The 25,641-nt window shown below is 36.8% G+C and overlaps 1 protein-coding gene across 1 annotated transcript in view; it reads right to left on the bottom strand.

The window, feature by feature from the left end:
- Positions 1 to 25,641, bottom strand: part of LOC136754825 (MOB kinase activator 3B) — a 41,507-nt gene that overhangs the window by 7,970 nt on the left and 7,896 nt on the right. The window contains exon 2 of the mRNA XM_066710980.1: positions 15,086 to 15,687. Coding sequence (XP_066567077.1) covers positions 15,086 to 15,503 — 418 coding nt within the window. The 5' untranslated portion in view covers positions 15,504 to 15,687. The remainder of the gene's footprint in view (positions 1 to 15,085; positions 15,688 to 25,641) is intronic.

Genomic DNA, 25,641 nt, shown 5'->3' with positions numbered 1-25,641 from the left:
TAAAAGCATTTTATGTAGCGAATACTAAACCGTTTAAAGTGTTTCTTTTTGCTTCAGCTGGGAAACAATCTGAATGAGTGACAAATCTGCACATTTCCAAATGTCCATTAAAAGCTGCTTTATCATAAAAAATGTAAATGTACTTGAGGGAAATATTAATACCTGCCAGTCTAAATTACTAGTATTGATACCATCAACCTTCTTGAATTTTACGTGTGGTTCAGAAGGCTAAGAGATGACAAGTAATTAGGATGTGCGATGACCCTTGAGTCACATAACTCTGATGACAAGAGAATATCCCATGGTGGAATTCATGCTGGCTGTTTTGAAACCTGAATCTAGGACTACTTTTTTGACAATTTATCATCTATGGTAACTTTTAGTGAATGTAAGTCATGAGCAGCAAGCCTTCAAATTGCTAGCGGAGTTGGTAAATGCACTGGTGCCCATATGAGGTGTACTTTTTTTTTTTAAGAATCTGGAGTATTGATTGCCTTAGCAGTTCATTTAAATGCTGCTTGGGACAGGACAATGCATTATTTGTTAAACTTTTTTTTTTAATTTTATGGTACTTTTCTGACCTCTTACTGTCAAACACTTTAGAACTAATGGTTAATGTTAGTTTTCTACTTTGTCAACAAACTTGTAAAAAGCTTAAGATGATTTAATTAGATCACTGTAATTGTGTTGTTGGGTGGCTGTGTGTGTGTGTGTGTGTGTGTGTGTTCTCTGTGTATATAGTACGTGGGGGATGGGGTTGAATACAACAGCATTGTTTCTGTACAAAAGCACTTTGTAACTAAACTGCACTATGAAAAACCTGTCTTGGTGCCAGATACACTGAAGAAAATGCCAGTTTTGATAAGCAAATAAACCTCTATTACAGACAACTGCTCAAATAAAACCAAAAAAAGGCAGCCATTACAGTGCTTTTTTGCTACAATATTTAGTAATAAAAGGTGATTTTGTAACTACTGCAGCATTTAATTTAAGACAGAAGGTTAAAAAATAACCTGCTGAAGGGTTATGGTTTTTCTCCTTTCAGTTATATTTTTGTAACAAGGCGAGTCAACTGCTTTGCAAGTGTCCCCTGGTGGCAGCCAGGTGGCAGCAGCATGCATGGGATTATCTGAAGGCAATTCTGCTGTCCTCACAATGGGTGACTCTGCAGGAGAGATCAACGGAGCACACAGAGTTGCAAGGGACTGATGATAAAAGGGACATACGAGAAGGACTGGCTGAGCACGGGGAGAGGGGGGTGAATTTCCTTTCTTCAACACCAGAAATGCTGACGGTGTGAATACCCTCCCTTGCTATTCCAATAGAAAGAAGACCATCACGCAATGCAGCACAGCTCTCATGCCCTGGGAGTTTTTTAGGCTGCCAAGTTCACTTAGCTAATACACTACAAACTGTGCCTGGCCTCCCTATTATATAACACTGCTCACTGAGAAATCTGTTGCAATCTTTATGTGGGTATTACCTGCACTATAAAACTGCAGTGTTAATAGCTATACATTCAACTTCCTGCAAAGCAACGCACAACAACCGAGTCATAACAGTCACAAAAGTTTGTGTGATACATCTTCGCAAATAATGCCCTGTTTATGCGTCAGTTTAAACAACTTCACAAGAAGACATGTTACACGTATTATACAGTATTTTATTTAACCAGACATGTTACTGGGACTGAGGCCAAGTTTCAAAGGAAACAATAAAGACACTACTGATTTAGATCTGAGGTACAATACATTGCTGTCTTCAGTCCCTTCTGGGTAGAATAAACTGCCATTTACAGAACACATCAAAATATAAAAGTATGTTCCAATTACACAAATAAAAAAAAAAGTCAAAAAGCAATACAGTATAATGGCTTGTCCTAATCTCAATGGATACCCTGAAATGGGAAAAAGCTTTGGGATGAAAGGCTTTAATGGTCTGTTTTGTTCTGTTTTTTTGGATGAGAAGGAATTTGTTTTGTGATATACAGACCGATTTATGCCATCATCAAACCTGACAGAGGCCAGTATATTGATAATAACCTTGATGGCATTTCGAGTACAGCTGGTATGGAGAGTGGGAAGCCCTGAAGAGGTCAAGGGTTGCCTCCTAAAGCTGCAAAGAGAATTCTCGATTAGGGGTCATGACTGCAGAAGATTACAGGGTATTAAGAAGCTGACATACATTACAGAGCTGTGTGCTGATAATTTGTGAAAGTAATCCATAACACAATGATTACACAAGAACCACTTAAACCAGACACTATACTGAGGATCTATCAGACGGATTTTCAGCACAGACTGAGAATGTCACCTCACCCACTATGGGAACTATTATTAACATACACTTCGGTTTAGTTGCCTATGGAAGTGATTTGAGATATTTAATTTTCAAGTTTTGAACAATAAAAAAATAAAATAAAGATAACATACCACAGCACAGAAATCTACTGAACTGTGTACAGGCAAGAAATTCATTTGTCATGAGGGGCTAACTGACCAACCTAACCCCCTTTCGCAAGGACAAAGGTTGAAGAAAAACAAGTGAGCATAATCAGCAGAAGAAAAACTGGTACATGTGTAATACAGTATATGTGTCCAAACCAGAAAGATATAAATGTAAAACTGAACAGGTCTATTAACATTCTTCACATAAACCAGTCAGACTTCTTAAAAAAACAACAAACAGGAAACACATATATATATACATATATATATATATATATATATATATATATATATACATATATATATATATATATATATATATATATATATATATATATATATATATATATATACACATATATATATATATATATATATATATATATATATATATATATATATATATATATATATATATATATATATATATATATATATATATATATATATATAAAATGATATATGTTATGCAGGACAAAGGCCAAAATAAACAAAAACATGTTTTACATAACTTCCATTTTTCATAAATACAGAAGGAAATGTTTAAATAAAAATGTGTTTGCAAGACAAACAGCTGGAGTGATGGTTTCAGGGCAGGCATAAGCTAAACTATGTAATGACCAAGAAGGCTCCCATGAGGTATTAAGTATTTGAACTGAAACGTTGGCACATCTTTTATATTAGCAGGAAGGTATTGTTCTGATGGGTTTCAAACTTTCAGGAACACATGCTGAATTGCTTCCTTTCTTGTAGCCTTAAAGTATATTTAAACCTCAAGGACAGGAAGGCATTCATAACATTTTCTAGTCATTGATTAATGAGTGCTCCCCCAAGGTCTGTGGATTTCAAGTCTTTCATAAGTCTGGCACTGATATATTTCATACTGGCATATTAGGAAGTCTGCATTATTTTCATAGGAGGGCCTCTTTTGGTTTTAAATAAGTAAAGATGAAGATGTAATCCATAGCATGTATCCTTTGAAAACACAGCAAAATTGTCTTATAGAAAGATCAGCAAAATGCAATCAAGGTCTTCTGCCTGTCATCTAAAATGGAACTGAACACAGTTGACAAGCAACAAATCAGATCTGTACAGGCCAATATACGTCAGGAATCTGTAAGGTTCGTCTACAGACAAATCAGAGGTGGAAGAAATGTCGCAGGCACAACATTTCAAGAAAAAGGAACATAACAGCTGTACAACTCTAAAGATAAGGAGGAAGCAACCCATGTGTAGAGGATACATAAATGGGTTTTTGGTGTAGTTACTTGTTTCATGAAAAACTAAAATGGTTTATGGGTGCTTTACGGTTACTTTTGTTCTCTTAATTAGGCTTGTAATGGTAACCATCATAAAAATAAATAAAAAAAACATACTCCTCGCCTACCCCCTCAAACCTCCACCACCACCACCAAAAGTATTTAAAGGGGCTACATTTTCTTCTTGCTTATTGCCGAGTTCAGTGTCACGCCAGTCTCAATGTGCCAAGCTGAGGAAAGTGGTCTTGAATGGGAGGATGGAATACAGTGGGAAGGGGAGGGGGTATTACAGCAAGCAGCACTCTTGACTTCCTTCCTACCAGGAAACTACAGAGAAGGGATCAAAGCTTTGGCAAATCATGAGCCTGGTCCCAGCTGTGGTACCCTAAACCCCCCTTCCACTCTACACCCTTTAACCACACACACACACACACACACACACACACACACACACACACACACACACACCTCCATGGTCTTTATATCTACATCTGGAGAATGCACTCATTTTTTTTCAGGGCAAAATCATGCCCTGATTAACCTGCTAAACCAACTCTCTGGGTTTTCTGGTTTGCAGCCATTTCTACCTGATACAGTTAAGAGAGGCCTCATGGCCCTCTCATTGTTCAAGCCTATACTGAACACACATCTGTTCTTTCTGGCATTCTTAAACAGGTTTTCAGATAGTATTCGTCAAAAATAGGTCTGATACTTTTATGATCATATGGATAGCAGGACCTAGTAAGGGACAGTATAAAACTGGCCTTGGTATTCACATGAATAAGAGATTAAGGGATAGTTTGCTGGGATTGATTTATCTCATCAGGTTACAAGCCCTTTGTAGCAGGTGCCTTGTTGAAACTTCATTTGTCACCTTTCTACCAGGTTCAGTACTTAATAAGTATCTATGGTGAGGCTACCAAAAGAAAAATCCAGTGGTCTGTACAATTAAATTGCATTTTTAAGTGATGTGATATTTTTGTGACTGCAATCAGTGATTTTTTCTGGTAAATTAACATTATGGGAAAATGTGAAGTACTACTAAGGTAGAAGTACAATAAACATAAGGTTATGCAGGTTAATTTAGGAATAAAACTAAATAGCCTACCTGAAACTGAAAGTAGCATACAAAAAAGCTACAAACAAATGGTCTAGATCTAATTTCAATACAATGTTTAAAGAAAACAAAATACTTCATTGACCTTCAACATGCCAGGATTTAAAATGCTGTGCAAGGGTAGTAGGGATCAACCGATTATCAGCCTGGCCAATTATTGGAAAAATTATGAATATCGGATACAATAAATCGGAATCGTTAATTTGTCTGATATGAAGTTTTAAATGCGCTGCACTGGCTTAGATGGAGCCACATTCCTCAGAAAGGTTTCTGCATCTAGTCCGGCTCGATGTCCCGCCCGCAGGGTTATCGGATTGGTTATAACTCACAAACAGTGTACGCCATATTTGTGAGAGTGACGTGGGAAAAAGGAAAGCAGAGATATGCATGGCTGAGACAAGAGACTTCTGCAAGTTAAGAATGCTGAGGTTGCAATGAACATCACAATAATCTATGCTGAAGGTGCAACAAACATTACAATCATTGTTATCTATCGCTATGAAGACAATACCCAGCAAATGTGTTTTGCCGATCAACGTTATTCCACTGAAACTAATGTTTTGGTGTAGCCTACTAGCAAAAAAAGCAACATTGGAAAGCGATTTTTCAGGACCCCGTTTAATAGGGAAAACATGATAAGGGATTTCATTCAACGGAGGCGAAAGCAATGGCTTTTAAATCAGTCACACCTTTTCCACCAGAGTCCCTGCATATAACGCGCTTTGTTGCAGTAAAAAATAGCCAATATAATCGGACCCAATTATTGGTCTACTTGATCACTAATAAATCGGTATCGGTCCTGAAAAAAATATATTGGTCGATCCATAAAGGGTAGCACAGATAAAATGCATCTGGCTCTGAAATCATGCCTTATTACAAGGCTTATTCACAGACCTAGAGCTTGAGTAACACTCCTAACATGAAATGGAGACAACAGGAAAAGCCTTAATGCCCTGTGACAAGGAAACTCATTTCTCCACACTAACAAGATACAGTCTAACAGTGATGCACAAAGATGCACATAAATGCACACAGATGCTAGAAACTTGTACAAACAGGTACAGACAGACTGGGCTATTGCTCGGATCCCTGTTACAATAACAATAACCACAATAAACTCACAGCCTGGAGTCCCATAGTCCTTTACTCCAAGATCATGGAAATGATCCAAGTCTTAATTCAAGTCAGTGAGTCTCTGGGTTGGCTCATTTGTCTGGGCTTGCCTGCTGGCAGTGTGGACAGGTACAGGCAGTAAGGGCAATTTGGCTGACTCACATGCACAGTAAAGAAGGTCTAATTTGTAAATGAGTAAGCCTTGTGTATTTCTTTATTGCTACTGTGTTGTGTTAAGGACTGGCATTCTACATGGAGGGGTGAATTATCAGATCGTCATTGCTAGTCTCTGTCTTGCTCTTGAAGCCATTATTTTATATTTTGATACAGTATGATATACAGGCATCCTGATAAATGTTGACTGCCAGTGCATATATTCCTATTAAACATGTGATTCTGTATACATGTAAAACACAGGGGATTTATGAAACTGGATAACTAAAATGTACAGTATTACAATAACTTCTGTGCAAAATAAAATTCAGATGAAAAGCAGACATCAAATATTACCAAATGAGCTGGGAAAGATTACTCCACACAATACATGTTGAGACTGTGCTGGCTGGCATTCAAGGCATTACAATCCTGCAGTCAGGATACTGCAGAGAGTGCACCTGCATTTTGCTCAATAAAAAAAATAAAAAATATATATATCAGTTACACAAAAACCCTCCCCTAGGGAAAACAAGTTATGTTAACACAAGCATGGGTTCACATGCAGCAGCTAGTTGCTAGATTTTCTACCACAATGACAGCCGGACTACAGGAATTTGGCTTTGTACCACAACTCCTTCAGAAGCAATCCAGTAACCCCATAGATTTCCATTGTTTATTTTTTCCCTTATAATCTATTCTATCTGCTTTGGCTTACCTCTAGCATTCTGGGCTTAACATTTTACATTAGGAATGTACAGTAGTTAGCAAAAGATTTAAAGTCAAATTACCCACCACACAGTGTAACACGGCTCAACAATTTGTTTTGTCCGTATGTTTAATTTAATTTGATTGTGCCATTTCCGTTGTCCTGCTATTGCATTTTATACCTGGTGTCCATACCTTACCTTACATGTTCTATGGTTGGTATTACCGTTTCCTTCTTGGCTAGAGGTTTTAATCTGAATGTGACATTCTTGTTAAATAAATCTAAATACAATTAAAAGTAGGCTAATGAAGCAAAAATAGGGAGTTGCAGAATCTGTTTTTATATTGCATTTTATCATTAAAAGATAAAATATATCCTAAAATATCATATATAATGACGATAACAACAAGACTACTACTATTAATTAATTAAAAAAATAATATTTTTCAATTGTCCTACTTCATTGTGTATACAGTAAAAATCAGTAAATTAGGCCCTACATTACAGAAAATGTTTAGATATTGTAATGAATACCCACACAGGGTATAATGACAGGACTGTCTCGGATTTCTCATTATTAAAAGATCAGCCCGATTGCGGACAATTAAAAATCAAATAAAGCACCTTTCAGTTCCCGTTGTCATTAGGGGCTTTCTTTAAACAACTGGTTGTTTTCTAGATCTAAAGCTGATCAGATAAGATATGACAAACAAAACAGATGGAGAAAAACAAGTAACACACAAGTTTATGCATTCCTTAAAGGCAGCTTAGATGTCTTGTGTAAAAAACGATGCAAAACAACATAAGCACTTTATCACGTCCAAATGATTGGACTGCCCAGCATAGAAGAGAAAAACCATGCAATAAGTTAAGTAAACCAGAGTTAGGCCTACATCTTTATGAATTTTGAGGGTTCTTTCTTCGTGGGGAAACTTCAAGGTAGTACATAGAAAATAAAAAAGGAATACAGTACCACACTTTGCTAATTTCTACATCTTAGTACCTAATCATAATAAATTAACCAGGCATATAATGAGTTTTAAATATAGCTCACCTAGCCTAATTAAATCTTAAACCTAACATGATATGGAAAAAACTAAATGTGTTAAGGGAAGGACTTCTATGGTATACTGGATTGCGATTCATGATCAATCACATTCACCTGCAACGTACATGATATGTGGGCAGATGGAAGTAGATAAAAAATATCAACCTTGTATAACACAGTGATTGGGATCGTTCAAATATATATATAAAGACGTGTACAAAAACACACAATCTACACACCAACAACAAGCACTTGAGTCTGAGTGGAAAGTGAAAACCACTAACTAGTATAATTTTATATCGTTACACTGGCATTCCAATCAAAGGCAGTAATGGTCTTCCTGTGACAATGATCAAATCTGCTGACACCTCCCTTTTGTTCTCCAATGGGGAAACAACAGATGCACTTCAGTGTTCTTCCCCCAGATATTGTATTACAGTACATTATTTATTACTTAGCGAATGCTAGAATGACCTGTTTATGTACAGCATATAATTGTATTACAGTTACTATGGCAATCATTGATTATGTTGAAAAAGGCACTATTGTACAAAACTTTAAACCTTTACTACTATTTTTACAAAAAGTGAATGGCATATACTGTACTGAACAGATGGATCAGCAGCATAGATTTCATAGTGGAAACAAATGGAAATAGCATGGCTAGCTCCTGACAGAGCACACAGTACGAATAAACTTGTTTTCAGTAGAGGTAAACCACAATCAAATTCCAAGGAAAGTCATCTCCCCAAAACAGTATTTCATTTAAATATATGTTACCAAAATGCACTTAAAGTAAGGCAAGGTATAAATTAAGAACAGTCTTAATTAGAATTTGTGAGAAAATACTATATATTTTTCCAAGCTATTTTTGACAATGATTTGTCTCAGTCATTGTGCTGAACTATTCCAAAAGTCTTTTTGAAATCTGAGCACAAGGAGATATTGATGGTAAAAAAATAAAAAAATAAAAAAATCCCCATTGAAAGTATGCAATACAAATATACATTATTCTAATTATGTGTAGATATAGATATAGAGATAGAGATATATATAGATATACACACACATACATACATATACAGCTCTGGAAAAAAATAAGAAATAACTTAACATTGATTTCTGAACTTGGAGTGGTCTCAATTTTTTCCAGAGCTGTATATGTTTTTTTTTTCCACAAAGGCTACAATTTCTCATTCAGAATGCTGTACAAACGCTTGCTACTCTGAACAAATCCAAATCTAGCAGTTTTTAAAATACAATTTTAAAACAATCACAGTACAGGAAGACCCATCCTGACAATGGGAAGGTCAGTTAGGACATTGGGAACACAGCCCGTGTCCTAAAACAATATAGTTTTCTTTCAAATACTGCTACAAACGGACTTTATTAAAAGACAATTACATTCTTACTTGATCAAAAACAACACAACTGTGCACTTTTGTGTACTCCATACCAACTCATCTTAAAACATACACACATTACACTCTTTCTTGGAGGAGGGTGGGCAGGCAAAGATATTAATTTATTTTCTGAAGGTATTAAGGAGTAATATTCACCTGTCATTGACAAAAGTACCGAGACTGAATAATTAACATCCAAAATAATTCTAGACAAATTCTGGACATGGATGAATAGCCCCAAATGAATTTTCCCAAATGGCTGTAACAGCTTTGAGGGCCAAAAATAGAAACATTAATTACTTTAAAGGAGATCAAAACTGAAATAGTATTTTCCACTGCTATGGCCCATTTGAATGCATATTTAATCATTACAATGTAAAAAACGGTTGTTTAATAGTAGATGTAATGGAAGCATAGAAAAAGCTGTCTAAATTCACTTTACCAGTAAGTATTTAAGAAGCCTTCCATATCTCCATCAATCTCTCCATGTAAATAACATACATTTAGTCTTATTTACTTTAATTGAGGAGTATCACTCAAAACTTGCAGTTTGAAATACATTTTTCAGTATCTTTAAAATACACTCTGCATTATACTCTCCAGAAAACTAAACAAAAATAGGATATGACAGTTTTTAATACATGCTTTACTGGCAGAAGATAAACTCAACCCCTTCTATCCCGTGTGAAGTGTCATAATTCTCAATAAAAGACTCCCTTGTAATGCCTTTCAATCTCAATCTGACTAAGCAGAGATTACCCTGGCCCACAACCAGCTCCCATGGAACTGAGTGACTATCATTTATTGTGACATGAAACACCACTGGCCCTGCGGAGATTAACTGGACAGAGCGCTACAGCACGGCATACATTTATTTTTCTCGTCAGGCAACATACTATAACTTCTATGATTCCAGTTCTTCACAATACAGTATATTGATACGGTATACTTTGGATCAAATTTTATTAGAGAATTTGTTCATAATCCACAAATCAACTTGAAAATACTGCATGCTTCACTTACAATTTTTCAACGATACCACTATGAAGTTAACATGAATCCTTTGACAATATTTCAAACTCTTTAAAGGACTGGAATGCTACTCGTTGAATAATAAGAAAAAAAGTAATACACTAAGTTTTTCTTGGTTACAAAGCTCAGTTTAATTTGGAAAATAAACATAGTATAAAAAACCCAACGTATAAAAAGTAAGTTAATCCCCTAGGACACTAGGCAAGCAAAATTATTTATTTAAAATATTGTGTAGAAGTGACATCTTCATTAACAGAGGAGTGAAACCAATAGTGGGCAGAAAACCTGTCACCGGGCAAGCGTTACCTATTGGATTTACAGTAGATGATATATATACCTTTAGCCGATTGCTCAACCTTTCCTCTGATGTATGGACCAACCTGCTCTTCTGCTTTTACTGCACTTGTGTTGCATGCCTTAAAATATGTGAATCTTTTAGTCCCTACAACCACCTTCTTGCAGCATGAATGATTTAATTAAGCCTTAGGATTCCCATGCTTTCTTTCATTGGGTATCAAGTTAGAAAACTAAAACGGTGACGCATCTAATATGTAAAATACCTGTATTGTGAATTGAAGGATGAGGAAAATACTTTTCTACAAAAGTTCCTATTACTCTGTTGTAAATATGTACATTCATGTACTGACAAGTAACAGAGATATACATGGTAAGATTTAAGACTCCATATCACACAAGTGCTACTGCTTTGCACATAATAAAAACAGAAATAGGATTGTAAAAACCTTGAACCTCAATCCATCTTTTATTTTGTTTTTTGTATTTTGAAGAGAATAAATCAGAAAGCTATCTAGTATCAACTGTATAGAATAAGTGAGAAAATATAGAACTTTAGTTTTTCAAACTAATTACCTCCCATTGAGGGGAGTTGGTGATACTAAACTATAAGTTGTAACAGAGACTTGAAATTGACTTTTTACACAATACTTACCATTTCATTTTTCATTCAGCTGCTAAGGGAACACATCCCATTGTATAATAGTTATTTAAAGTTCCTTGGTGCACTACTCCTGCAGAATGAGTTAGATACATGTCAGATACATGACCATTGGTTTGTGCTTGTGTGCATAAATCATTTGTGAAGTAGGTACATATTATAATATATTATTTAGGTGCTACCCTAGCCTGATACATTTTTGAGGCCTTTATAAAAGCTTTGGTGTCCAATTGGTCACATTTCAGCTATCTGAGCTCGAACCTGAGTTTGAGTGGTACTGGAACTAAGGTAAGGACATCACAATTGGGCTGTAATCTGAAGAGGACAATTTGGTTTGATGCTCCAACTAAAACGATACAATTCCAGGAATGTTGTCACACAGCCCCAACCAGGAAACTAAATAGGTTTCAGGAAATGCATATGAAAGCTGAAACTCTCCGAACAAGTTCTTGCCGAGTCCCAGAACAGTACTTCTTAAGCAAAACAAATATACTTCAGCTTCCAAGAACATTCCAGTTGCCCATTAATCCCTTTCTGCTGACACTGCTAAGAGGTTTAACGCCTGTAACCTGTTCATTTCCTGCCCTCTTACAGAACTAAATCACTTTGGCACCTTGAGTTGACCAACTGCTGCCCAGTGTACAAAAATAAATATGAAAACGAGAAAAAATAAACAATGAGTTTAAAAAAAAAAAAAAATTATATATTATATATGCATGGATTTAGGTCTGCTCCAAGATATGATTAAATAAGTGACACATTTTCCTAAACAATGCATTTCTAGCTTCTAGATTCCCCCCTTCATGGTAAAACACTACCGTTCTCCTCAGAAAATGTTTTTTTTCTCTTCGTATGGGCAGAAGAGAGGTTTGAACACACAGCTCCAAGTAAATAATTCTCACTATGATAGGCGCACAGGAAAAAACAATGAGAAAACATCAAACGGACAGTGACTCAGGGTCTTATTACAGACCAAAAGGCAACAAAGGCCTGCCCTATCAGGTTCTCTTGAGAAGCTGCAGTTGTAGTTGGAGCAGGCTTACGAGATCAAATACCCTTTAATAATACAAGGCTGGAGTAAAAGTGATACCTGCAAGCAATACCCACCTGTGGCAGGCATACCAAACTTCAGTCAACAGATGGACTCATAGGCCCTGGAGGGTGCTGTGGTCTGTGCCATTGTTTAGACTTCTTTTCATGACTGATTCTTTTTATATGATAAAGCCTAGGCTGTTTATGACCGTTGGCTTTTGCTGTGTGCACCCAGTCTGTTGTTCAGAGACACACACTCTCATACAATCAACAACAGAAAAAGAGGTTTGACTTAAATATTTTAATAAGAAAAATTGTCTGCCTTCTCAGATGCATATCGAAACAAGTGAAAGGCTCAGCTTAATGCAATGGTCTGTTCTCATGCACATCTCTCGATGTAGGAGAGATTAACTCATTCAAACAGTTTGGTATGTATGCCCTTCGATATTAAAGTGAAAAGAACACAGTCTGACGTGGCAATAAAAAAAAAAAAAAAAAAAAAAAGGAAAGGATCGGCTTTCTGGAAACATGTCCCATATTATGTGAGAGCTGTGATCTGATCATTCTGGATTTGCATGTTTTGTGTTGATTCTTGCACTGGCAAGTTTCATTCTGTAAGGATTAGATTAAATCACGGTAGGACCAGTGGCTCATATCTCAGTAGGATTTGTCTAGACAAAGAGTGCAAAAGAAGGAACCCCACACTTACTGTACTGGAGCACCATCAAGATGAAGAACTAACAGTGGGTTTTCCAAATTTAGGTGTCTATTCGCCTGTCTAGTCACTGTACATAAACACCCCACTGCAATTCATCCAGGCTATGATTACACTTTTCCTTAGGGGGGACATGGAGGCAGAGTTCAGTGGGGTTTATGGTCTATGGAGCATGATCTAGACTCCCACAATAAAGGGTCCTGATTATTGATTATGCTGGTAGCACCTGGCTTCTCGTGCCGAGATGAAAGCATTCTTTAACCCTTGATCATAAAACGCATTTCCCTCAGCTTCTCTGATCCCAAAGAAAAGATAGGATCTGGGTGGAAGCATGTTTTGGGCTCTGAAGTGTCTATTCCAAAAGAGTATTTTGCTTCACAAACTGCATTCTTTACACTTGGTAAAAAATAAAATACAAAATTATATATTGTTTTGTTTGCTCCTTTTTTAATGCACTGTGCATATCTTCTGCCACTTAGAATATATAATATACCGATCGTGAGGAATGTTAAAGAAGCAGAGTTTTAGATACTGTATATTCATCATAGGACTGTGCGATATGACGATATATATATCGTATGACGATAGAAAAACGTCTATCTTTTCATATTATGCTATATCGTTTATATCGAGGTGTCGCAAATTGCAATCTTTACGGCAGTATTTTGCGTCATTAGGACGCTTTGCGTTCTTCCCGGTTCTTCCACACGTGTCGGATGCGTCAAGAAATGAGCATCAGGAACACAGACAGACATGAGAGAGACCTGACACACAATAACACACAACCAAGAGACACTTTAATGCGCAAGCGCACACGGTCCGCCCCGTTCTCGTCGCCGGGCTGAACTGGATCTGCAGGCACCCCCACCCCCGCTAATTTAGACTGAGATCATTTGTATAAAATTAATAATAACGTTTGTTTGCATTTTAATGAATTGGAAAGCAATGCAAACACATACAGAAAGTATAATTTTCTTTTAATTAAGATGGTGAAGTGGTTCAACAGTTGTATTATATTATTATTACTATTTTGTATTAACAACGTGCTGTACTTGTAAGTAGAATCGAGACGCGACAGTCACAGGAGAAACGTCTGTCCAGCAGATGTTAATGCGCCGCTATAGACCCGGCTGTGCTCAATCTGCCTGAATCTGGACCTTTACAGCGCATGTGTAATCACTATTACTTGTGTTATTGTTGTTATGTGACAGTAAATCATAATGTATATTTGTGCTCTGAGGAAGATAAGTCGAAACGCGTAAGCATTATGATGTTCACTTTTTCTTTAATAAATAATTTGACACATCGGTGAATATGGACTGTTTTTAGACGGGAGCTGCTGTCCGTCCTTCCTTCCTTGACCGGATAACTGTTCTATATAAAATAATAAGGCACCCCGCAATTAAGATTTATTAAAACTATTGTAACGCCAGCTATTTTTAAACATTAAATATATATCCCATAACAACATAACATGTAATAGTAAATCACACAACACTTGCCCTGTAATGTGTTGCATTCTGCATATATTTACCATGACAGCCTGCATGTAGTATTTGTTAGTTTTGCTTACTGGAGGATTAACGAAATACTTGTAGTTTGAATGTCTTTGGTCTTATTTTGTGGCTTGATTGGATAAAAACAAGAAAGAGATATATATCGTGTATCGCCCAAACTTTTTTTTTTTTTTAAGTCATATCGCCCAGCCCTAATTCATCATAAGACTGGAATCAGTATAATAAGAGATTCAATATATTTAAGAAAATGTGCCTGAAGGTTCCTAGTGTACACTTACACTAGCCATTTGGGTCCTAAATGTCTCTCAATCAACCATGTTTCAATACTTACTACAACACACAGGATGGACAACAGTACTGCTTGAACAGGTGCTCCCCACTAAACAGATTTTGCTAAATGTCACCATATGAAATCAATGTCTTATCAATGTTTGAAATAAAGGGACAGAAGTGAATTGATAAACAGATCACCTGGTGAGACAAACTCTTGTTAATTTGGAAGCACGGATCCTTGTATTTATAAGGAAGCAATTTTTTCAACCTTAATTCTTTAATGTGGACTCACTTGTCATCATTCCTACTTACCTATGCTGGTGGGGAAGATGTCCTCGTTGTTGATCTGCACCTCGATCCAATCCATGAGCAGCGACATGTACTGGGGGGCCGGGAGGGCAGTAGGTTTCTTGTATTTCAAGTCGTCCTGCCACCGATATTCATACCTGGGCCCCCCTGACATGACAGGGCAGGTCTTCTCAGTGCAGAATTCGCAGATGGTGCCATAGATCAGGTTGATGCGATTGAAGAAGTCCACCACGTGCACAGCCACCCAGTCATTGAGATCTTCCCCATGGGGCAGCTGGACAGCCGCCTTGAGGTCCACTCCTGAATTGAGAGAAGCCTGGGCTTTCTTGTGCAGCTCAAAACGCTGGGTCCCCGGCTCGAACTTGCGCTTGGGCCGGAACGTCTTGTCCTTGTTGAAGACTTGCTTGAGGGCGATCGACATGGTCACAGGATAGGGGCTGGGTGGGGTCAGGGGAGGGAGGAGGGGATGGAGAAGGCTTACGTCCGGACTTCTGGGTCCACTTTGTTCCTTTAAGGGCCCTGAATGTCAAACACTGGTGCTATCACGCTTTGGGTTGATTATTGGGATCTCTTGGGCAGGAAGGGCTCCCTCAAGACATCATCTCCTGTGAAAAGGAGGGCAAAGAGATAAGAGTAAGTTAAGTTTTTACATGGCCCCAAAAGGTAATTTCTCCACCATTTCAAATATCGAGAAGGTCAAATACAACCCTGTTATGTCACAAGTGCACCACATCTTCTGTTCCCAAGAGAAGTCGGATCCCTTTTGACCACAAAGGGAATATATGGCAAGATTTTGTGAAGCCTTCAGAATAGAAGCCATGCTCTGTAAAATTGACTCTTTCACAATAAAACCCATCTGTAAACTTTCCCAAAGGCAAAATATTATATATACAAAGATTAAGGCAGTTAATCAGGAGTTTTAAAGTGGTAATATACATAATATAACTGATCTTTAACAGCAAAACAAAGCATATTATTTTATCATATTTTACATATTATCCTGGTTGTGACACACAGAATTGTGGTATATCTGTTCTGTATTTTGATTGACAGACCTTGTCGACCCTTGCACTGGCTCCTCACAATGGATATCTCTGTGGCAAAGTGTGCTAAATTACACTTGGCTGAGATACAGAACTAGGCTATACCTAGGAGTACATAGTTCTTTGAATTTGATGCTTTGCTGCAGAAATAATATCTAAGCCCAGTTTTAGTAGGTTCATAGACATATTTAATTATATTAAAAGTAGCTAGCAATTGAGTTACAGTAAAAAAAAAAAAAGAATGATTTAGTAAATAACAAAGTTTATGAAATATCACTGACTTAGACAACATTCTCTAATCTAATCTCAGTCAGAACTTGATAGTTATTATTATTACTATTTCCTATGATATTACTTTAGATTGTCTCCCAAACACTGTACTGCCAAAGCTATAAAAAGTGTCTCCTTTAACAAGTCAAATCCAAATCCTTTTAGTTTTCTACTCCTTTAAGCAGTTGTATGTTGAACTAACCGTGTGAACATTTCTTGGATGTTGATTTGAAAATACTGCAAGCATCATCAGCTATTTCCATTGGTAACCCCACATTACTTAGCAGCCTTAAAATGTCTAAATCCCTCGTAAACTTCACTAGTGATTCCAGGTGTTTCCATTGAACCAGATGGCTTCCCCTACAGCAGTCACACTGCTTTTATTCATTCCTCAAAGCCCTTTCTAGTAATAAAAGCTAGTGTTTTAAGCACAGCGTGTATGGACAGAACTGGCTTGTGACAAATACAATTAAAACTTATGGGTAAACGTACTGCAAACAGCTAATAAATCTACATGTATTTTCTGCTGATTAAAAACCCTCCTTAAAATATACATTTTGTGGGTTTTGTTTTCTTTGCTTTCCAAAAAGTAACAACATAAAAACATTATGTCTTTGAAAACAGAACTGGCAATGAAGAGAAGAACTATTTGATTTAAACTATTCTGCACCGGTCAATCCTACCGCAAAGTTAGAAAATGAAACGCAGATGAAAACAAAATATGTCCCAAATCATACCTTTTTATTTCCTATACATTTCTGTTAGAGAACATTTATGAATTTTAATTGGTTTTATTATTTCCCCCCAAATTACATGTGCAATTTGTAACAGAATTTTTTCATAAAGTGTACAAATATAGTAAAAGTACAGAAAAGGGGTGGTTGAAGGTTGGCTTTGGTAGGCCGGACCAATCATCCTCGAGGGCCACATCTGGTCCTCAGGCTGCACTTTCGGAACCCATGCTCTAAAACCAACAATGGCTGGCTAATAAATGCTGTGCTAAACATGGCTAAATAGTGAATTTCCCTTTTTGCATGCACGTTGTTTTTCAGTTTGCAAATTAGTGAGACTGCGACAATTAAAATGTATTTTACAGAAAATCGTTAAAAAGCACTGTGCTGTAATATACGTCACCGAAGGAATCTAGTTTCACTCCAACAGAGGTTTTAGCTGCAATTTTTATGTAATTAGACTTCTGTGCTGTCATCATACAGTAGTTTAAACCAGTAACACTTTAGTGCCTGGCAGGGATTAATACCCAGACAAAAACCAATCTGGACATGCTAAAGATAAAACTTCACCAGTCTGGCATCAGTTATGATCTTGCCTTGCTTTACATAACACAAAAAGCTGGAGTAGGGCTGTTTTGTAATCCGCACCATATGAGCACAACCTGAACATATATAATCATGTGTAATATGGAGGCTGGGGCTACATTCCCTGAACCTCAGCTTCTCTGCCCCTAACCACAGAGAAATTAAAAAGAGCTTACTTATATATTCCTGTCAAATGTAATTCCCTGTCCTGTTAACAAAACTGAGTCTGATCACACTGAAGACGACATGGAGGGAATTTTCCAGAAATGTCATGAAAAATAAGTATTCAGCGATGTGGGGGGTGTGACCTCTGGAACAGAACAAGTCTTTTAGTTTCAGCTGCTTTTAAACAGCTTATCCTTTGAGGTTTTGCAGACCACACTTATAGAGCTTCTGTGTGTCCAATTTTCCAAGGGATGGTCTCCGACATTGTTGTATGGAAGATTTTTACGGATCGCCAAGGAGTACTATTTTTTTGCACTGTTGTTCTGATGTGATTGGAAGATAAATGATGGAAGCCTACATAAAACCCACTAGCATTTCTTGACCGCTTGATTACAGACAAACATTTTCACTGCAACTGAGATTGTTATTACCAAACAAGTTATTAATGGTTTAATTGATTAAAATAAATGCTTTTCTTTAGGAAATGTAGAGTCGCTGAAGTTAGTTTTAGGCAACATGAAGAATTTGTATTGTATTGTTATTGTCTTCCCTCTGGTTGTGCTAGATAATTCTAGCAACAATTTACTGTGTTACGAGTTCTGTGTGAACTGACAAATTACATAAAAATACCAAAAAACAATATATAAAATACATCCTTTATTATAAAATGTGGGGATCATTTTTTTTTAGTTATTTTTATTGCACAGAAAATAAATGCTTTCAAATGAAATCCTTCATTAAATGCCTCTTTGATGCCCAAACGTTTGTAGTAATGATAGACATTACATCATGAACTTTGCTAACGTACTGTTCATCTTCAGAATAGCCTTGTTTTTGTTTAAATAATACCGTTTTAAGCCCATTGTGGGAAGCCTCCTTATCACCCACCACAATGTTGTCTCTGTTGCAACACAAGGCCAAGGGCTGCCTGCTGTGGAGCCAGAAACACATTCTCAATCAGGAATGGTAATCAGGGAACGCATCCCCAGCCACCTTGAATGTGTTCTTTTGATATGAAATGTGATGTAGTGAATCATATTACACACATTTCTACCCCAAATAGACAATTGGTTTTCAACCTGTATCCCCAAGACTTGGCATCACATGCATTTGCAATTTCTTCAAATACTTTTAAGATTGTGTTCACAAGGTAGTTTGATTGGACTGAATTGAGAGACCTGTGATAAGAAGCACTCGCCTTGCTTAGAAAAGTGTGAATACAATCTTAATTGTATTTGAAGAACATTAAAATGCATTTGACCCAAGTCTGGTATCCCCACTTCAAACCTACACTGACCTTGTGGAAATGAAGACAAATACTGTCCCCTAGACTACACGTTTACTGGGGTATTTACTTGTTTTATTGCCACCATGAAGACGGACACCACTCCCATTTAAATAACTGAATGGCCAGTTCCGTCTTATGATATTTGTAGGAGTAAGAAAGTTTAACATCTTTTTCTGATGCAGCAGAATTTGTTTCTGGAGCTTTTTGGGGTTAAAAGAACATTACTGCATCACTGCATAATATAATTCTGTTCTCCTTACTTAAAAATTCTTCTCAATTGTGTGCATGTTGATCCTCTGTTTTTAGACGCACGTATTAATTACAGTGCCATTCTGGGCTGTTCCAACTTGCTCTGGCTTTTACACTGCCCATCCCTTTTCTAAAAAGATCAAAAAATGTGACTTATAAATAGTAAGTCATTTGATTTCACTGTTACATACACAGATTCCAAAAAAAAAAAAGTGTAGTTACAGGAAATAACTAACATACAGTAAAGGCAAAAGTTAAGCTTCTAGTAAACTTATTCCCTATCGTACATGAAGACAAACAGAAGTAATCAAAGGTAATCTGGACTTAATTTTATGGGAGCTACCTTAGAGGAACTGTGTTAAAGTATACATGACTGAAGTGAGCTTATCCTCGAATGTTAAGTGCTCATACATGGCAAAACATTTCTCCAGTAGTGGTGCTGTAAATGCTTGATGATCTTCACAGAAAGCCCATATGGGTCTAAATGTGTTTTTATTTTTTCATCAGAGGGTTGATATTCAATAACTAGAGCTTAAAGTAGACCATGTGTAACCAATCACACATCCTGTAAGTGCTGGTATACATGTACACAATGCACTTTTAAAATGTAATAATTCAGAAGTTTGATGCTGAATATTCAACCAGATATTTTCCTTTTGTGTGACTCTTCCCCGATTTCCATACATATAACATATAGTCCAAATGATTTACACTTTACACTCAATTAAGTAAAAAATTGACAATCTGGTAGCTTTTAACAAACACATCAACAATGTATATGTCATATATACCATATCTAACTAATATAAAAGCTTAAATCAAACAGTTGTGTGGCCATTTTAGGTGTTCAGGTTTAATCCTCAGTTTAAGTTCACTACAGGAAAACACAAACACTTCCACTTACAAGTACAAATCTTGTACAAGTACAATATAGATAGGGAGATTGCAAGTGTAGGCTTGCACTCCAATATGGTAGCATGTCTAAAGTGTACAAAGACAAGAAGCAGAAGTTCATTTTATTACATTTGTGAGCTGGCAACCTTAAAGACATCTCATGGTAAGCAAAAGAAAATGCACAAACAATGCCAAGAAAATCTAGGGGTCGATGCACTGCAACGTTTAAATCCAGACACTGCAATTACTAATCATACAGCAACCTGCTGGCATTGCTTTCTTATTAACACGTTTTGTATATTAGGCACTTTAATAATGAAGGCTTTGGGATATCAAACTGTAACAAGTCAGTTCTTTCAGCAGCCAAAGCCTCATTCCTCCTTTCCCTCAAATTGCTGCAGATTTAAACGCATGCAAATCAATTTAAGTTTAGAGAAAAAGAAGGCTGTGAACAGTGATTTATGAGAATCAAATTATCACAACAAGAGATCACTGCACAGAATTGAGAAAAAATAACAAAAATAGCATCAGATTTACATTGCAATGGGGTCAAATGCATGACTTAAACTTTCAAACCTCTCCCATCCAATGTCTCTAACTAATACGAGTCTGCACTCTTCATTTCTTATAAACTTTTTTGGGATTACACCGACTGTATATTTACAGCGTCTCACTGGCCTATTTAGTGACTGAGGTCAGACCCTTGCTTGGATTCAAAGCACCTGCCCTGGCACACCTCCGAGCACCATATCCACACACCGCCAGCAGAACAGAGGGAATTATGTCACCATAACAGGCTCCTTTAACACACTATGAGCCTCGTTCTATTTACATTGATTTGATATGACCTTTACTCCCTAGGACATTGGTGTTCTTTGGTGTACTATTGCCTGTCCTTTCTTTTTTTTTTTTTTTTTTTTTTTTTTTTAAGTCAATTATTTTCTCTAATTGCGAATAGGCATATTCATATTGATAGGATTCCCAGACTGTGATTATGACACCCAGTTACAATGTGCAAATGCCAGGTTGTTAATTTACATAAATGTACCATATTGTGTGCGAGTGAAGCCTACAGTGCCGCTGACCTTCATTCTATGTGAAGTGTCAGGCAAATACCACCTTTTTTCTAATATTGGTCTTAATTATGCATTGTGCTTTCTATCATAAAAAAACTAAGTTATATTGCATCTTTGTCTCTTCTTTTGGCATAGGCTAACTAATCTCTTTTTACCATTTTAATACATTTCACTGATTTCCACTAGAGCACTATGCAAAACATACTGTGCTGTGGAATGGATTAGAGCATATAAATACAAGAATTGCATAATCCCTGGCATTTTCAGTGTAAATCCCCAAATTAGTTGTTTTTGATATTTTAGACTAAAAACTAAATCCCACTTATACATAAATGAAAATGGCTGCAGTACTAAGGGAAGTAAAAATAATAAAAGCTAGGATAATCAGCATTTCAGTCTTTTCCTGACAAGGTACACACCCAGATTTGTAAAGGCTCCAGTGGGATAGCCCATTACTAATCTGCCCACGAGCAAAAACAACCATTTTAAATTAAAGCAATGGGCAGGACATTTCTTTAAGTTGAAAATTCCTTTTAAAAGACTGAAAAGGCAGTTTTGTCTTGATCTCTCAATGATACCTTAAGCAAATTAACATTAAAAAGACTAAGATTTTAATTAAAAAGATACAGTACAACATTATACTCTTGAGAGTTCAGTAGATTATATTTCACAGTACAGTTAGATAATCCTGTCATGCATTAATCAGCATGCATCAAATGATTGCAATCCTGACACCACAGGAAAAGAGCCGAGTATGATCTTAACTGTAGTTTCAGAAGTGTGTCAAAAGCAGCTTGATTCACCCTACTGCATTATTTCCCCTGTAGCACAGGACACAATTGGTGCATATGTGAAGGTCTACATGTAAAAACATGCACAGCTTCAGAGACAGGGCGAGGAGAAATGGGTCACAATACTGCTTTAAGTCACAATTGAAACAATACCACAAAGATGATTCAAGTAAATTGCTATCAGACTTCCGTTTAAAAAAACAGTCAAACCGAAACACGAAACATTTAGCACTGTTTGTCTCTGAGGAGATAAACTTATGCAACAGCTAAATAAAATAAATGAGGTACACCTTCTATATATGTATGCATGTGTGTACACCTTTAATAAAATGCACCTCAATTAAATGTAATAGAATAGTAAATCATTTGTAGCCTTAGTCGTTGCTTTATCAAATGGGGAAGAATACATTTCAACAGGCTGTCTCATTATTCAGAGGCAATTTTCACTGTGGTGCTTTTCATGTGTTCAACAACAAGTTCTATGAACATTCCTCTCGGTGAGACTTTCCAGGAGCTCCACGAGGTGAAGAATGTGTTTGGGCCATAGGCCACAGCAGGTTCGAACCAAATTTGATTAGTATAGTTTGGCACTTCAAAAAATGTGCCATGACCCCAAACTGTTTTCCTTCAAGATCAGATTAAATCAACGATCATTCAGTCACAATGAGAGAACTGCGTTATTTAAGCTAGTGCCAAATAACATAAGCCATCATGTAATTAATTTGCTGCAACAAGCATTTCAATTTTGGTCTGTTTGGAGAAACCAAGATAATTAAAATGCAAGCATCTAAAGTTAATTTGCAGGCAATACACACTCCCTCCAGCATATTAAAGCAGGACAAACTGGACTAGAATACCAATTCTCAGATACCAATTTAATGTTGTTTCTTATATTTTTGAGTAGGAGTTAATTATTTGTTTATATATAAATAAGTAATGATGGGAGGAGACAGAAGAAACTACAATACTGTGCTACCCCCCAGTCAGTCTGTACATCATTTTCTGCTTCCGAACTGTGGACCTGTAGTGTAGTGAGTGAACTGAGTGAAAATGTGTTTGTATGTTCTATTTATTTAATCGGACATCAGTGATTGTCCAATCAAAACAACAACACACAGTATGATTCATGTGAGCATGTCTTTGAAAAGTCTATATTAAGAGCCTGCATCAGGCCCTTCCTTCAGTTGAGGAAAAGCCTGTGCAGAAACCTGATCATATGCTAATAAAACCCCATGTGGGTGGTGGTTGGTGTTTTAGGATGAGGTCCTCTTGAAGATGTGGCTTTCCCTCTGCTGCCAATGTTCTTGGCATGCTTACATGTTGGAGTTTGCAATACCAAACTACATATGGCCCTGATTGGTTGAATTATATTAAATAAATCACATAAACAGATGCAGATTCATGAAATAAATATTAACCAACTTAATTGCTGGGAAGACGGGTTTTATAGCTGACCACGTTTAATTACCCTTAAAATATTTTTGAATTTGATCCATATATTAGGAAGCTGGAGGTGGAGATGAGACCTCACATTCATTTCCAAGGCCACCCTTTTAAACTGCAAATATGAGGCTTTATGACACTTATCTTTGAAGTAGTTGAACTTCAGGGGTCTGCCTTGTATCTGGGTGGGAGCCCTTCATCGGTTCTGTGATCATTCTCTCTCCATTCAGAGATTTAAAAGCATGTTACATGATGTAGTCAAAACAACCAAATGCAACTGTTAAGGCACAACACTATATATTAATCTATTCCACTGTTATCTGTGTATCTAGCTGGTTTGTACTGACATACAAGATGTCAATCAAATGGTGCACCAATCATGTTTCTAAAGATTCTATCAAGATTTAGAGTTGATTTTTTGCTTTTATTGATAAGAAGGCAAATAACTAGGTAGAAGAGAAGCGTTCCAAAAGTCTAACTTCTATGAGTCTCCATTGAGGTCACTGCTCCTGTTAAATGTGTGATCAACAGGTCACCAACTGTGGGAGGGTAGTATGAGTGTCAAGTAAATGGATAGATCGACAGATTTCCTGGAAAAACTGTGAAACTGAAAGATATAATGCTCTTTTCCAGTAAAAACAGGTGGTTTCTGTACACTATACTCAGAAAACATAACACTATTAAAGGGGGAGGGCATATGCTTAGAAATTACTGGTAGTGTCATTAAAGTAAAAAGCCTTTTCTCCACCAGTTGACACATAAAGCACAACATAGGCTCTTCAGATTGATGAGAAACACACTGCACCAATTATTCAGGCAGTGGTACATTGCTTTAGGTTTTTTAACCCTTTACAACAAATGGGACTAATGAGAATTTAGGATAAATATACATTAGGAAAGGCTATTAAATGTTACTAAAAGATTCCATAGCAGTTCCATAGTGTTCAATTCAGACAGATGTCTTTGGGATGCTGTGGTTGTTTAAACATACCTTCCAGTATTTAAATTCCCAGCTGTCTCAATGTTCTTCTGAATAATTCACCATTCATGCTGCCTTAGCCGTTGTTTCAGGGTGGCTTGCAGTGCCTACTCTATTACAGTACCCCTTTTCCACTAGCATATCCGACCCGACCTGGAACCAGGCTGGTGCGGTGCAACATGTTGCACACAATTTTGTCGAGCTGACCCTGAACTGGGCCTTGAATTTTCGGCCGTGCTCCTTTAAATTCTGCTGATGGGTAATTCCCTAGTGATTGGTGCTTTATTTTCTGCAAGGTGGTACATTCTTAAGTGGCAATGAGAAGTACTGCTTTAACACATTGACAGAGGTTTGTCTAGCAGCTATTTGAGAATTCATCACCTAAAGATGTTAACAAATATTTACTCAGTCACATCAGAATTACAATGAAAACCCCCTACCTCCCCTTACTACCACCATTCTCCCACAAAATACATTGGTAATCAGCCTTATTTTGACTACTTTATTACAAAAAAAGAACAAAAACTTTGATCTGCAGCATACATTTTCCTATAGCAACTCAACTACTGCCTATCCCAGAGCAGAACAAAATGCCCCACTAGTCACAGATAAATATGGAAACACTATGTACTCTGTATATAGAACTGCAATGAAAGCCTCTGACAAGTGTCACGCTGCATTTCCCCTAACCTAAGAAAGAAAAAAAAAAAAAAAAAAAAAAAAAAAAAAGTCCAACATCTTCACCACAGGGCATGCTGAAAAGCTGAGGAATTCTGAACTACAAGCCTCTTTAGTCTTTGTACTAATTATGTCTGTCAGTCTGTGTGAGAGTCTTGAGAGCAGAGTCCCTTAGCATGTGGCTGTCTGAAGTCTGCCCTTTCGGTTTGCTGAGCTCCAAACTGTGCAGTTGTTCTGACCAAGCATACTTGCATACTAACATTTTTCATGCCTTGAGGGCCAAGTTAAAATACTCCCTTTAAGAAAACTTCTCTTATTATGGATATATTTTTTATTGTAACCACACAGAAGGATGGATAGGATGACA

Source organism: Amia ocellicauda, chromosome 8, assembly GCF_036373705.1.
Source record: "Amia ocellicauda isolate fAmiCal2 chromosome 8, fAmiCal2.hap1, whole genome shotgun sequence".
Taxonomy (NCBI): Eukaryota; Metazoa; Chordata; class Actinopteri; order Amiiformes; family Amiidae; genus Amia; species Amia ocellicauda.
This window is presented reverse-complemented; position numbering and strand designations above follow the sequence as displayed.